Source organism: Dendrobates tinctorius, unplaced genomic scaffold (genome assembly GCF_039654945.1).
Source record: "Dendrobates tinctorius isolate UK_male_01 unplaced genomic scaffold, ASM3965494v1 ptg000138l, whole genome shotgun sequence".
Lineage (NCBI taxonomy): Eukaryota > Metazoa > Chordata > Amphibia > Anura > Dendrobatidae > Dendrobates > Dendrobates tinctorius.
This window is the reverse complement of record NW_027361806.1, coordinates 13,657,511-13,672,850: the sequence shown is the minus strand read 5'-3', so window position 1 is coordinate 13,672,850 and position 15,340 is coordinate 13,657,511. Positions and strand designations below refer to the sequence as shown.

At 43.3% G+C, this 15,340-nt stretch overlaps 1 protein-coding gene across 3 annotated transcripts in view; it reads left to right on the top strand.

Moving 5' to 3' along the window:
* KANK4 (KN motif and ankyrin repeat domains 4) overlaps positions 1 to 8,192 on the top strand; it is a 169,838-nt gene extending 161,646 nt beyond the window's left edge. For all 3 annotated transcript variants that reach the window (XM_073544635.1, XM_073544633.1, XM_073544634.1), the window contains one exon: positions 2,481 to 8,192. In XM_073544635.1, coding sequence (XP_073400736.1) covers positions 2,481 to 2,609 — 129 coding nt within the window. In that variant the 3' untranslated portion in view covers positions 2,610 to 8,192. The remainder of the gene's footprint in view (positions 1 to 2,480) is intronic.
* Positions 8,193 to 15,340: the final 7,148 nt, after the last annotated feature.

The following is a 15,340-nucleotide window of genomic DNA, read 5'->3' as shown; positions in this document are numbered from 1 at the left end:
CAGAGCTCTTTACACACTGCGCAGCTTATCATGTTACATCCGGTCCGTGCCCGCAGAGCTCTGTACGAACTGTGTTTATGTGGGTAATTATACTGTGTGGGGGGACATGATATTGTGTTTAGGTAGGTCATCATAGTATGTTCCACCCCACACAGAATGATGACTCGTTTGAACACCATATGATGCCCCCATACAAAATCTGGGGGGGGGGCAGTATACTTTGTGTGAAGAATGTCATGCTTTTGTGGGGGGGGGGGGGCATATGTGGGTAATTATTTTGTTTAAATGGGGCATCATACTGTGTGGGGGGAACATACTATGATGACCTACTTAAACACAATATGTCCCCCCACACAGTATGATGCCGCCGTACAGTATAATTACCCACATAAACACAGTATGATGCCCCCCCACAGATAGAATGATGACCCATTTTAACACAGTAAGATGTCCCCCCACAAAGCATGATACCCTTCAGACACAGTATGCTGCCCGCCATACACAATATAATGTCACCGCACAGTATGATGACCCACGTGAACACAATATTGTGCGTGGGGGGCAGCATACTGTGTTGGGAGCTCTGGATCATGATACAAGGGCTGGATAACAGGAGCAGAATAATTTTATTGCAGTAAACGATAGGGTTTTGATTTGGGCCTCCAGATAACAATAAAAGATGCAATGAATCCAATCGTCACATATCGGCAGCAGCAGACGGAATTCTGCTCAGTATCAGTGGTAAAATGAATATAAAATACCGGGCAGAGTTGTGTTAGGCAGGGTGGTTTCGGCCTCCACGACGGTCATGGTGTCTCGTGTGGGAAACATGAATTTCCCGCCCGCCTTAGACCATGATATACTTGTGTAATTCTGCCTGTTTGGTAACACGGACTTTGCGTCATTGCGTTGTTCTTCGCTCTCTGCAGCGGGAGGATCTGCCACATTGCAGAAAATACAGGACCCTGAGGAATAATGGAAATGACACATTCACCTGTTTACACTGTAGGAATATTCCAGATATTTCCTTAATTGTTAATGACTTCAGTAATAAAATGCTACAGATTGTCATTGCACGGCGAATAAGTCTCCTTACCTTGACAAGCCACAGCTGGCATGTCACTCTCCGCAAGGAGAAACCTTACTTCTTAGACCCTAGTCCAGAGCCTCTCACCTAGCCAAATCAGATCTCATACTTTGCACTGACGAGAGCCAACAGCTCGAAACACCGTGTCTGCAAATTGAGATTCTGATTTGGCTTGTATCCTAAGTCATACTACAAGACTCGTTAAAGGGTTGATTGTGACTTGTAGGATCGCTACTACCAATAGGTGGCGCTGTAGAGTAAAAGTCCTCTTTCTTTCTGAAGAGGCAATTTGCATATTATTTTCCCAGAGGAGCATTGCACTGCGAATAAGTCTCCTTACCTTGACAAGCCACAGCTGGCATGTCACTCTCCGCAAGGAGAAACCTTACTTCTTAGACCCTAGTCCAGAGCCTCTTACCTAGCCAAATCAGATCTCATACTTTGCACTGACGAGAGCCAACAGCTCGAAACACCGTGACTGCAAATTGAGATTCTGATTTGGCTTGTATCCTAAGTCATACTACAAGACTCGTTAAAGGGTTGATTGTGACTTGTAGGATCGCTACTACCAATAGGTGGCGCTGTAAAGTAAAAGTCCTCTTTCTTTCTGAAGAGGCAATTTGCACAGATTGTCGGTAAATTCCCTCTACATAATGACGGTGTGAGGTGTGGGCGCAGGTGATGGCGACAGGTTAATCTACCTGTGATATCATACAGCTGTACTCAAAAGTTTGCATACCCCGGCAGAATTTTTGCTTTCTTGGCCTTTTTTTCAGAGAATATGAATAACACCAAACCTTTTTCTCCACTCATGGTTAGTGGTTGGGTGAAGCCATTTATTGTCAAACTACTGTGTTTCCTTTTTTTAAGTCATAATGACAACCCAAAACATCCAAATGACCCTGATCAAAAGTTTACACACCCTGGTGATTTTGGGTACGGAGGCAGATTTTGCTCTTCTTTTATTCCTGTTGCTCCTCTGAGTATAGTTTTTGCTTTTGACCCATAGGTCTTTTACTTTGGCAATTTTGTGCCATTTTGCAAAAAGTGTCAAAAAAAAGTTAAAGGCAAAAATAAAGACAATTTTTTACTTTGCAAAAAATTAATGAAAATTTTTGAAAAATGTATTGAAAAAAACCCCCTCATAACTAATATGAAGCAAAAAAGAAAATGCAAAATGGTAAAATCAGCACATTAGACTTTTCTGCACAGCTTACACTTAATGTCCACATGTAAGACCCGCAATATCTCGGGTCTGCTACATCAGTGGAGGAATCTTTGCGCCCGGAGGCTCGGGCTTTCTGGCGAGGGCTCGGCGTAACCTCTTTATGACATACCTTTCTGATCTTTATAGCTAACCTGGATTTTTTTTCCGTTGTCTTTTTTGGAACAGGCTGGTAACTCCGCTTTGTCTATTGTGCTGGATTCCACCCACAGTGAGATTGCAGAACTTCTACAAGCCCACACAGAGCCCCAACGTCCCTGCCCCTCCGCTGACACGGGAGAAGGAGGCTCATTGTAAACCAGTATGGAGGACAAAAGACTCATTCTTCTGCGCGCTCGCTCCGCTCAGAACAGTGAGAGCGGATCTCATCCATCTCTGCATTGTCTACATTTACACTCAACTATTCCAAGTATGCATATATGGCCGCGCGATCCGACACGCCGAGGTCGATTCCTCTGACTTCTGCAGGAATGGCATGCTTGTAGCAGAGCATATTTATTTAAAAAAAAAATTGGTGCAGACATTTTTTTCAAAAACTTTCACATATTAGCCCTCAAATTTTGCATGCTTTTTTTGGGGGACATCTATATTTTTGTATTTTTGCATTACCACTACCATCCCAAACACAAGATTTCGGCCAGAGCAACAGTATTTATTTTAAAGTTTTTCTAAACAGTTCATTGTATCGCAGTGCATGTTACTGCTGCCTCCGCCATGACAAGGGTTTCCATCCCACACCTCAATGAATGGTGTTACGGAATGTAAAGTGACAAATTTAAAACCTCTTTGCACAATTTTTTTTTAAAGTTTCAAGAAGAGAAAGTGAAATGTGCACGAGAAGAGATATGCAAAATGGCCCCACATGCGTCCTAGAAGTGTGCACTTACTTGGGGGACTTTTTATGGGTTGTCACAGTGATGCCATAGCACAGGATGACACAGTGATGTCATAGCACAGGATGACATCACTCTTACAAGACTTAATCACTTGTATCCTGGTTTTATACTTTGTATCCAGCACCTGATGTGCTCTAAGAGAGTCCCGATCAGGCTGCGCTCCAGGGGCCAAATACAGCAGACCCAGGCGCGGGAAGTTTATTATATTTTGTTTTATTAAAAGGGATTTTTCTACACAAAGCAACTGTGGCTTATCCATAGGACATGACAGAAGTGCCTGATAGGTGAGGATCCAAGAGTAGGGATGAGCGGGCCTGCGGAAGTTCGGGGTTTTTGGTACCTGAGCCGAACTTTATTCCAAAATTTTAATGTACCTGAACCAGAACTCCAATTGTTGTGTCTGGGTAAGAAAAAAAAATCTCTCTCTCTGCAACAGACTTCCCTTGGAACTCTGAACATTGCAACAAACTTCCAGGAAAAATCCGTGTTCGGCGTTTAGCACTGGACGCTAACTGTCCGGTACAAACCCCAAACCTTTAAGTTCAGGTACACTCATCCCTATCCAAGAGGCACCTATGAATTTCCAGCCTTCACCTGATCCATACAACCCTATGCCTACTGTATATACACGCCATAAATGTTTATTATTGGAACATCCCTTTAAGAATAATAAGCACAAAGTAAGTTCAGCACACTTTTTAAGCTACCATAATTGTCGATAAGAGTTCAGAGCAGATTTTGATTTTTTTTTTAATTTGATTATTTTTTTAAGTGGGGGTTGGATTTCTCAAACCTGACAACCAATCAGCTTCCAGCTCTCAGGTCCCTTGTTATAAGAATGGTGCAATGTGATTGGTTGCTTTGGGCAATCGCAACATTTGTTCCACTAATTTTTTTTTTTTTTTACTGTAATGAATTCTGCATCTCAGAAAAATGCAATCATAAAGGATTATTTCTTAATCATACCTCTATGCCCTTCAACCCTTTCCATATGGCATTAAATATACAAGAAGAACACTGGTCCTGCTGCTGGGATTTGTAGTTCTGTATGACGTTAAAAGGTGTATATGGCAAATACTGGAGCTAGAATAAATATAAACACAAAGTCTCTGTCATATACTCTGAAAATCTCCTGCGTATGATCCTTGATCATCGTAACGGATCCTCATAAATATTCATTAGAGGCACAGCCCCTCTCCAGCCCTCAAACTACAGTATTAAAGGGATGGTCCTGCACTTTAGGAAAAACATGACTGATTTCTGTCAAAAACAGCTCCTCCCCTGGGTACAGGCTGGGTGTGGTATTGCAGCTCAGCTCCTTTAACTTCCATTACCAGACACCATCTGTGGAGAGCGGTGCTCTGTTTCTGGAAGAAGCAGCCATGTTTTCCTATATTCTAGGAACACGTCTTTAAAAAGTATCGTTACTTTAGAATGTGTTTAATGATTATTGCTGAGGCTTAAGAATTGTCCACAAAAGTAAAAATGTTTTATTTCCACAATTATAATTATACTATAAATATTGGAGCTGCTGCTTCTCATATCTGTCATCAGGGCCGCAATGCCGCTCATCACATCAGAGATTACAATGTATTATTTGCATTCCCTGGCGGAGCAGCGATCCTGAAACACGTCCTGCGCCACCACGATACAAATGATAAGACTTATACTAGCTGACGTTCTCCTCTCCCAACAGGGAAACAGACTCCGAAGCGTCAACCCTATAGAGAGTGGAGTCACTGTTACATGACTGATCCTGTATTATACTCCAGAATAGTGAGTGCAGCTCTGGAGTATAATACAGGAGGTAACTCAGGATCAGTAATGTAATGTATGTACACAGTGACTGCACCAGCAGAATAGTGAGTGCAGTTCTGGAGTATAATACAGGATGTAACTCAGGATCAGTACTGGATCAGTAATGTATGTACACAGTGACTGCACCAGCAGAATAGTGAGTGCAGTTCTGGAGTATAATACAGGATGTAACTCAGGATCAGTACTGGATCAGTAATGTATGTACACAGTGACTGCACCAGCAGAATAGTGAGTGCAGCTCTGGAGTATAATACAGGATGTAACTCAGGATCAGTAATGTAATGTATGTACACAGTGACTGCACCAGCAGAACAGTGAGCGCAGCTCTGGGGTATAAAACAGGGTGTAACTTAGGATCAGTAATGTAATGTATGTACACAGTGACTGCACCAGCAGAATAGTGAGTGCAGCTCTGGAGTATAATACAGGATGTAACTCAGGATCAGTAATGTAATGTATGTACACAGTGACTGCACCAGCAGAACAGTGAGCGCAGCTCTGGGGTATAAAACAGGGTGTAACTTAGGATCAGTAATGTAATGTATGTACACAGTGACTGCACCAGCAGAATAGTGAGTGCAGCTCTGGAGTATAATACAGGATGTAACTCAGGATCAGTAATGTAATGTATGTACACAGTGACTGCACCAGCAGAATAGTGAGTGCAGCTCTGGGGTATAATACAGGATGTAACTCAGGATCAGTAATGTATGTACACAGTGATCCAATTGTATCTGTAGATTAATCCTATATATGGTATAAACTGGGTAATGATAAACTAATGGGGATATTTACTTTTAGAGCACAATTTGCCAATAACTATCATTTAAGTTAAAAAATAAAATAAAAAATAAAAAACAACAACTTTAGGATTCAAATGCACTTAAATCAGAATATGTAAAGTATGTACAAAAGGATGTAGAAAACTTATGTTAATATAGATGAAGAAAAATCAGACTACATTACGGCACAACCATCCACCTGATAAAAACTAATCCTTTACGCTGTAACCATTAAAACAAGAGGATTCATAGAGATAAAAATTGATGCATCTCTGGCATGCGATGCTCTTACACAGTTTTTATCCGTCGGATGGTTGTGCCTTACTACAGTTGCTTTCGAAAGTATTCGCTCCCTTGGCATTTTTCGTGTTTTGCTACTTTATAACCTGGAATTTCACGGTTTTTCTTTAGGGTTTGCATAAGTTCATGTAAAGTACATGCCTACAGCGGAGAACATTTTGTTTTCTTTTTTTTGTGAAGCAAAGAATAAATAGAACCAAATAACTGAGAACTTCAGGGTGCATACCTATTCAGTCCCCTAAAGTCAGTACTTTGTAGAGCCTCCTATTGCAGAAGTTACAGATGCTCTGGATAAGTCTCTGAGATTTCTACACCTGCCACTGGGATTTTTGCCCATTCCTCGATGCAAAACTGCTCCACTGGTGAACAACAATCTGCAAGTCTGACCACAGATTCTCCTTTGGATTAAGGTCTGGGCTGTGACTAGGGCACTCCAGAACATTTACAGGTTTCTTCTTACACCACTCGAGTGTTGCTTTGGGTCATTGTCTTGTAAGAAGATGAACCTACGACCAAGTCTCAAATCACTGACAGACGGAAACAGGTATTGCTTAAGAATATAATGTAACAAAATAGGTAAAAATCCAAGGGGGTGAATACTTTTGCAAGCCATTATTATGTCCTTGTTTTTCTTCATGAATTGCTGTGCTTCACCAGCAGGATTTGTCACCCGTTGGATTCAATCTACCCAGTTCCCTAATCACAAGCATTGTTGAGCTCTTTTTCCTTTTTCACATTATGATAATCTGCACTTTTAGATTGGGATCTTGTGATCGAGAGAGAAGCAGCAGCGACTCTGACGGTGGAGGACACAGCTCCGGGTAAACCGCTCACTGAATGAATAGCCCTGTGTAATACCTAAAGCGAACCTGTCACCAGGTTTGACCGTTACGAGATTCGGCCACCACTTTTCAGGCCTGATATACAGAATTCTATAATGCTGTATAGCTGCCCCCCAACCCGACCTACAAGAGAAGAAAAAGACCTTTCATTATACTCACCTGCGGGGCAGTCCGGTCCGAGGGGTGTCACTGATCTTGGGCCGATGCCTTCCTTCTTTATGCCATGCTGTCCTCACTCTTGCGTTGTGTGGATGACGCATCCTACGTCATCCACAGTCTCCCCGTCATTGCACTTCTGCGCAGGCGTACTTCTGTGATTTGTTGAGGGCAGAGCAAAGTAATGCAGTGTGCATACGTCAGGGCCTCTTTGAACTTTACTCTGCCCTAAACAGGACAGAGAAGTACGACTGCACAGGAGCGCGATGACAGGGAGATTGTGGATGACGTAGGAGGCATCATCCACACAACGCAAGAAGGAGGACAGCGATCGTATGAAGATGTGAGGCATCGGACCAGGAGTAGCGGCACACCTCGAACCGGACCACCCCGCAGGTGAGTTTCATAAAAGGTCTTTTTCTTCTCTTACAGGTCGGATTGGGGACAGATATACAGCATTATAGAATACTGTATATTAGCTCTGAAAGGTGGTGGCCGCATCTCATGTAGGCCAGACCTGGTGATAGGTTCCTGTAATTTCTCCGGTGATGTTGCTAAAAGACAATGTAACACTCGCTGTCAGATTTCTCTACGGTCTCAGCAGCAGGACACCCAGTGATCAGCCAGAGATCCTTCTATTGATAATCAATATACACAGCAGAGGATCCTTTAACATGTCAAGGTTCGGCCTTAGTCCTACGACTTGTGTGCTAAAGTGCCAAACACCATTAGATCCAGTGATCGGGTGGAGTGGCCGGGGTGCCCACATAAGATCCAGGCTACAGAATGGTTAGAAAGCACAATGGAGTGAGCAGAGCTTGTACAGTTCATCCCTCCGCACCGCCGCCGTATATATATATATATATATATATATATTGTACATCCTTCATCAGGACGGCGATTACATCCTATTAAACGGCTTCCATGGTTTAACTACTTAATACCCAGTTACCCGATGCACTTATCTTTTGTATCTTCTAACGTTCTCGTATTTTTCTGTAACAGTTTTCGTCTTGCCACATATTATTCTACCAAGTATTGTTATATATTTTTATGTCAAGTCAAGCAATAAAATATAAGTTGCCATTTGTTGTCCCGTTTCTTTCTGCACACGGATGACTACATTAAACTGGTGAAATTGTAAAGTGCATTGAAAAACAAGAAATTTTGCAACTTAGTTTATGTTAAAAATCCTCTTTGTTCTCAGCAACTGAGGGATTTTCAACTCTATAATTTGCAGAGGTGGCCGATAATCTAGGCGGCGCATGGTAGTCTACCAGCGGAGGCCGGTCTCCTAGGCAAGGAGCTTATGTACACTTACATGCGCTTTGCTTTAGGACTTTCAATCGCTGCTCTGAAAATGGCCAGGTCATTGGACGCAGAGGCAAAACGGTCTTCTGTTGCAGCATAGGAGAGCGGACATATCAGACCATGACGCGTGTCCAAGCCGTGATTATTCAGGAGTGTACCTCACCCCAGAAAGTCAGGAGTTAGGGGAACAGTACACTCCTGAAGAAAGCGGATGTGACAACTGCTTTAAGGCCCCATACACCTTAGATAAGTCGACCAAACGCGCCGATTTTAGCTATATCATTGGACCAACCATTGACTGATTATGAGGGATACATAAGGATTGGGAAGTTGGAATTCAATCGCCCAAAAAAGCGACTGCCAGACTCTCACTCATTGTGAACACAGGGATGCGTGACCGAGCCAAGCGTTCCTGTGTATCAGGTGGTCAAAACATTTGTCAGACACACGATCATTTGATTGACAGCTGTCTATTGTGGTTGTCTGGCTTTAGAATGAGGGACAGCAGCTCTCAGACTCCCCTCAGCAGCTTATCTCACGGAAAACGAAAGGATCGACCACTGGAAATCCATCAAACCAGATCCATCTGTTCCCCGGCATCATCAGTCCTGGAAAGGTTCAAGAGGCCCCCAAAGATTTTAGACTGTTGCTATTGGTGGGTTCATCCATCTTTAGTCTAAAATGTATGGGGGCTTTAAAGATGGTGGCAAACCTCAAGAAAGGAGAAGGCAAAACCTTTAAATAAATAAATAAAAAAGACATTATGCATGGGGTCGGCAGGAGTCAATGATAACGATCAGTAATCTTGGTTTAGACTCCTCTGCATCATCATGGAAGAGCTCGTCCAGGATTAGGAACGCATGTCTGCTTTGAGAAATGGCGTAGTAAAGAAAAAAGGAGAATCAAAATTCCAGCATTGCATTTTTTTCGGTCAACATTATCTGCATCCTGAGGACACAATTGTAGTGTTGATATAGACGTGTTTGGTGCCGTACAGCTAAAGGGCCAAATGTAGCTCAAGGGTTCCAGATGCCCAGGTCTGCTCTCCACCATGTATCTATAGGCAAGGATTAGTGATGAGCAAACGTGCTGGGATAAGGCATTATTTGCTCATGCTCAGGTGCTAACCGAATGACTTTGGCGTGCTCGAAAACTATGTTAGAGTCCCCGCGGCTGTTGACAGCCGCAGCACTTGCCTAAGAATCAGGCTCTCTCTGCATGTGTTGCAGCTGTCCAACAGCCGTGGGGACTCAGTTTTCGAGCATGCCGAAGTCACTCGGTCCTCATGCGTCCTCAGGATGCAGATAAAGTTGAATACAATGGAAGAGTCAAGTCCTTCTTCCACCAATCAGCCCGTGCGTCTGAGTCTCAGCCCAGCAGGTGCGATCACGTGACTAAATATTGCCTACGGCGCGGAGCAGCGCATCGGTGGAACAAGACAAGGTACGTAGGCTTAGTTTGTTTTGTCAGTCATTAATTGTGGAGACATCATTGTGTGTGGGAGTGTATATGGGGGAATCAAACAGTGGGGGTGACAATACTGTATGTAGGGGGGCTGTTGAGGCATCATACGGATTGTGGAGGAGCTGTTTGTCAAGTTACAGCTATAATAACAGGAGCACAATGATTTATAAACTTTATAAAAAGCAGTAAATTATTTGGTTTTGATTCCAAGGAAGAATGCGAGTTAGAAGACATAACTGTTGTGAATTATCTTTCTGGCCTCCCTCTGGTTATTACTGAAGGTAGTGGAGCTGGTCAGATTGACAGAGAGGTTGCGAGTTCTCTTTCTGGGCTCCCTCTGGTGATTACTGGAGGTAATGGAGCTGATCTGATTAACAGAGGCTTGCCACCTGATAATGAGGATGACTATTGGAGAGCTGGGGTTTCAGATTGGGATTTAAGATAGCCGACTCCCTCTATCCCTGCTGGTGACTTTTTTCCTCTGCCTTCTGAGGTCTGATGTCTCCAGCTCAGTCCCTGCATGTTCACCTAAGTGGTTCATTTGCTATTCTGTTTGCATTTGATCTGGTTTTGTCTATCTCTGCTTTGTGCGGGTCAGCCAGCTCCGGCTGGGGCTGTGCTGAATCACCGCCCATATGTTACTGCTTTTGCCAGTTTGTTTTGTCCCCTGTTATATTGGTCTCTTTTTGCTTTGCTTTCATAATATACCAGAGTGCTGATATAGTGGGGGCGAAGTCGTACGACTTCAGTGTTTTTGGGCATCAGATGTGTTGGACTTTTTGCAAAGTTTTTTGCGTGATTGCAGACAGTGTCTTTCCTTTCCTGTCCTGTCTAGTCAGTGTGGGCCCCATCATTTGCTCAGTCTATTTTCCTGCCTGCGTTTGTGTTTTCATCTTGTCTCACTGACAATATATGTTTGGGGCTATCTATTCCTTTGGGGTCTGCTCTGTGGCAGTTTAGGTTCCCCTTTCTTGCTTTAGGCTTAGTTAGCTCTCCGGCTGTGCCGAGGCGTCTAGGATCATCGTAGGTACGCTCCACGGCTACTGCTAGTTGTGTGGATAGGATCAGGGGTCTGCAATCTGCTTAGTTACCAACCTGTTTTTTCTGTGGCTTAGCCTGGGCCTGCTATCCTCCTCGGTGGCCCATTCATAACACATAACTATCGTCACATGAATGTCCAGTGTAACTTCATTCTGCTAATATTAAGTGATAAAAATGCAGATAAAATAATGATGAGCAGAGCTACGTTCAGCCAGCCTGTTAGTTCATCCCTCCACAACCGTCAGGGTCTGTCAGTAGCCCCTTGGGAACATTAATTGCTCATCCCTTATGTATAGTGTTAAGCCCACCATACACAGGAGTTGGGTGTCGGACGTTTTGGCCAGCAGCCATCTTGGCCAGCTCTTCATACACAGCAGCGTTCCTGTGTTCTCCATGAGAGAACTGCTGCCAGAAGACATCTCAGGTAGAACAAAAGGGTCCGCAGTCCAAAATCAGACCCGTCGGATCCTGAACTCCCTGACAATCAGTTGTCTGCGGCCCCCATAAACAATATACGTCCACATGATTCTACGATTCTATGATTCTATGACATCAGCAGGTTCAGCCGACAATAGTCCACTGTACATGGTGAGGGGGAGGCTTTGCTGTTTTGTCTTCTATAAGCCTCCACCAGGACAACAGGGCTCCTTAACTCACCCAATGATGAGATGACTCTGCTCCTTCTGTCCCAGTATTTGCAGCAAAGCTGACAAGTGAACTGCAGAGAACAAAGTATCAGCCATTTGTTTCTGCTCCAGTGGGAAGTGTGAAAAATGCAATTTTTGTTCATGTGGAAAGCATCTTAAAAAATAAAAACATTAACATAAAAATCATTGTTAAAAAAAAATAATTTATATATTTTGTGATACATTTCTCTTAAAGTCTCGGATGATCTTATATTTGGCATCAATTTTCTCTAATATCTATCTCACATTTATTTTATATCTCTAGTTACCTTCACTTCCTTCTGCATATATTGATTTCGGAATATAGATTTTCAGTCTTCTCATCCGCCTTGGTCACAGTGTGAGATCAGGATCGATGTAACTGAGGGATCGCTGGTTAGCAGAGACACGGCGTAGCTGGTAGGATATGAGTGATCACCTTGGATTCTCAGTGCCCCTCAAGTACTGATGAGGTTTCCACAATTTACCTGCTGATTCCAGGTTTCCTCCTGCCATCTGTACTTAGAAACAGACTGCCATTTATATGCAGAATTCACAAGATATTCTGGTAATAGGAGACCAGCAGAATTATGAATGCAGCTCTAGATAAGGCTGTAATAAAGGGAAACACCTTCTTGCTTTGCTGCCCTCCTGCTTGCTTCACAGGCTCCCCGGCATCGCGTTCCTGCGCAGGTGTAGTTATCTACAGTGCACAGACGCCGGGAAAGGTCAGAGAGGCTCAGCACCTGCGCACTGCAGGAATTTGCTCTGCCCTCAACAGAGCAGATAAGTTTGCCTGCGCAGGAGCGCGATGCCAGGGGGCCTGTGAAGCAAGCAGGAGGACGGCATCGCAAGAAGATGGGAGGCACCGGACCAGGACCTGAGACAGCCATCGGACCGGACCGCCCCAGAGGTGAGCATAATAAAAGTTATTTTTCTTCTCTTGCAAGTCGGATCGGGGGCTTATCAACAGAATTATACAATGCGGTAAATAAGCCTTGAAAGGCGGTGGCCGCAACTTGTATCAGAAAAACCTGGTTACAGGTTCCCTTTAAGGGAAAAAGAAATCCAAACCTACAGGGCCTTGTGTGAAAAAGTGATTGCCCCCTCAACTTAAAATATAAAACCACAGTTAATTTATCATATCTTTCAGAAGCGTTGAGTTGAAATTCCCTAGCTACACCCAGGCCTGATTACTGCCACACCTGTTCTCAATCAAGAAATCACTTAAATGGGACCTGCCTGCCAAAAGTGAAGTAGACCTAAAGATCCTCAAAAGCTAGACATCTTGCCGCGGTCCAAAGAAATTCTGGAATTAATGAGAAACAAAGTAATTGAGATCTATCAGTCTGGAAAAGGTTATAAAGCCATTTTTAAAGCTTTGAGCCTCCAGCAAACCACAGTGAGAGCCATGATCCATAAATGGCAATAACATGGCACAGTGGTGAACCTTTCTCAGGAGGGGCCGGCAGACCAAAATTACCCCAAGAGTGCAGCGACCACTCATCCAAGAGGTCACAAAAGAACCCACAACACCACCTAAAGAACTGCAGGCCTCACTTGCCTCAGTTAAGGTCAGTGTTCATGACTCCACTATAAGAGACTTTGCAAAAATGTCCTGCATGGCAGAGTTCCAAGACGAAAACCACTGCTGAGCAATAAAGGTTTGTCTCAGTTTTGCCAGAAAACATCTTGAAGATCCCCAAGATTTTTTGGAGAATACTATGTTAACTGACAAGAGAAAAGTTGAACTTTTTGGAAGGTGTTTGTCCCATTACATCTGGTGTAGAAGTAACACAGCATTTCAGAAAAGGAACATCATACCAACAGTAATATATGGTGGTGGTAGTGTGATGGTCTTGTGCTGTTTTGTTGCTTCAGGACCTGGAATACTTGCTGTGGTAAATAGAACTATGAATTCTGCTGTCTACCAAAAAAGCCTGAAGGAGAATGTCTGGCCATCTGTTCATGACCTCAAGCTGAGACGCACTTGTGTTTTGGATCATTTTCCTGCTGCATAATCTGCCAGCAAGTCCACCTCTGAATGGCTTAAGAAAAACAAAATTAAGACTTTGGAGTGTCCTAGTCAAAGTCCTGACTTTAGTCGCATTGAGATGCTGTCGCATGACCTTAAAAATGTGGTTCATGCTCGGAAACCGTCCAAATGTGGGTGACCTACAACAATTCTGCAAAGATGAGTGACCAAAATTACTCCAGAGAATTGTAAAAGACTCATTGCCAATCATCACAAATGCTTGATTGCAGTTGTAGCTACAATGGGTGGCCCAACCAGTTATTAGGGCCCTGTAGGTTTGGATTTCTTTTTTCCCTTAACAATAAATACCTTCATTTATAAACTGCATTTCATGATTACTTGTGTTATCTTTGTTTAATATTTACATTTGTTTGGTGATCTGAAACATTTAAGTGTGACAAACCTGCAAAAGAAGAGGAAATTAGGAAGGGAGCAAACACTTTCAGACAACTGTAAGACCCCTCCTAATGCTGCCACCTATCACACCCCACCATGACAGGAGATGTCGGTCTGGTATTACATGGTTTGTTCACTACTTTGATACTGAGGTCCTATCCTGCTGATCTGCAGCTCTCAGCAGTGGCCACTACACACTGTATGAAGCTGGGATGTTCCACTCCATAGACTGTGATAGCTGATCAGTGAGGTTTTCTTAGACCCTCACAGATCTTTCATTGATCCCAATAACAGGTTCTTAATATAACAGAAGAGGACAACCCCTTTAATTGTCCCCACCTAGGATCAGGGCAGAATTACCCTGCGCCAGCTTCATCCAGAGTTGCTTTATTTATGAGCAGCTGTCTGGCCTGCCCCTATAGTATGTAAGCCCCAACATTATAGGATGTAGCCAGTAACCAGCTGATCACGCGAATGTCATGTCCAGGCTGTAGGACGGGTTCTTGGTGGGGTTTATTCTTTTTATGGGGGTGCATCATAAACCCCCAAAGTTGCACTGAGCTCTGCTCTACACCCACTGTCCCTGTGATAATTGACAGATTTCATTTCTTCCCTCTGAGATTATATATATATATATATATATATATATATATATATATATATATAGAGAGAGAGAGAGAGAGAGAGAGAGAGAGAGAGAGAGAGAGAGAGAGAGAGAGAGAGAGAGAGAGATAGATATATATATAGATATATAATGTCTTCTGCGCACTTGATAGACTTTGTGGACACAATACGGAATAAGTTTAATGGACTGTGTTGAGGTTAGGCTGCCGCTATATAATCAGTGCGGGTCAGCGGCAGATCTCATCTGCAGAGGTCATTAGAAATGACCTTGAAAAAATGAATCACATGCATGAAGCGGCATAAATGATGAGTGCGCCATCTGCTGGAGAAAGACTGGTAATGACCACAGCGTCAAGTATCGGACTACACTCTGACACAATGTGCATGAAATACCTTGAGCTCCCATCTCGTTACTACACACACTTTAATATTAAGTGGGTAATTCTGGCATTATTTCTGCAGTTCTAGGTACAAAGTGACGCCTAATTTTCTAATATTGGACACAAGGGGGCATTATTCATACATTACCAATTACACTGCGACCCAATACAATGTTAATCACAATGTGCCCCAATATAGTGTCCATCACAATGCGTCCCAATACAGTACCAATCATACTGCACCCCCAATATAGTGTTCACCACAATGCGTCCCAATACAGTACCAATCATATTGCACCCCCAATATAGTGTCCACCA